The 880-nt window shown below is 33.9% G+C and overlaps 1 protein-coding gene across 1 annotated transcript in view; it reads right to left on the bottom strand.

Annotated features, from left to right (window-relative positions):
* Positions 1-236: 236 nt before the first annotated feature.
* The window catches only part of LOC106475233 (DNA damage-inducible protein 1-like), a 2,105-nt gene continuing 1,461 nt past the window's right edge, over positions 237-880 (bottom strand). Inside the window, exon 2 of the mRNA XM_022379400.1 lies at positions 237-751. Coding sequence (XP_022235108.1) covers positions 549-751 — 203 coding nt within the window. The 3' untranslated portion in view covers positions 237-548. The remainder of the gene's footprint in view (positions 752-880) is intronic.

Below are 880 nucleotides of genomic sequence, written 5' to 3'. Positions count from 1 at the left end.
ACTGGCAAACATTGCAAACCTTCGACCTTCTGATCTGCAGCCCAGCACTAACCTGTAGGATAGGCCTGATTCAGAAATAGAAGGTATTTGATTGATTGTTTGTTGTCAAGCACAAAACTTCACAATTAACAACTTGCACTTTAATCACCATGGCAACCTGATCGTTAGTGTTATAAGCCCTCAGACTTATCACTGAGCCACTATGGGTGGGATACATGGAAACAAGTACTAATCAGTCCAAAACAGAAACCTTTATTTTCTCTGTGCACTGCGTACACACATCTGAAGATGTACGTATATATCAATACACAGATACATACAACAATGCAAGAAGCTTCTGTTTAGAATATAAACTTACAAAATACAATGCTCAAGCTTTTTTTTTTTTATTTGAGCTAACTACCTTTGAATTTTGATAAAACAAAACAAATTATATTCACTTCTCAAAATGATAAAAATTAAAGGTCTAAGTCCAAACAGCTTTTGCAAATTAAGTTTAAAAATATTTTGTATGTAGCTGTTAGGCACTTAAAATATACTTTCCAGAGTTATGGTAACTTCAGTGACATAGCAAAAAGTGCTGCCATTGCTTGATCTATATCTCCATTAAACCTTCGCAAAGCTTCTAAAACATTTTCTCTTGAAAATCCCAGTTGAACCAATTTCTGAATATTTTCTTCTGGAAAGTCATTCATTGGCTGAGCACTTGTAATAGAAGTGGACGGGTGACCCTGGTTACTGCTTCCTGAAACTATTTTAGAAATAGCAAAAAAAAAAAGGAAAAAGAAAAACATGATGATTTGACTTCATATTACAAGTTTCAACTTAAGACTCTGTTACCAGAAAAGGGTGCACATGTCAGTAAAATTAGTATATATTA

This window comes from Limulus polyphemus, unplaced genomic scaffold (genome assembly GCF_000517525.1).
Source record: "Limulus polyphemus unplaced genomic scaffold, Limulus_polyphemus-2.1.2 Scaffold8262, whole genome shotgun sequence".
Taxonomy (NCBI): Eukaryota; Metazoa; Arthropoda; class Merostomata; order Xiphosura; family Limulidae; genus Limulus; species Limulus polyphemus.
Note: the sequence above shows the minus strand (reverse complement) of the source record. Positions and strands in the feature narration are given on the sequence as shown.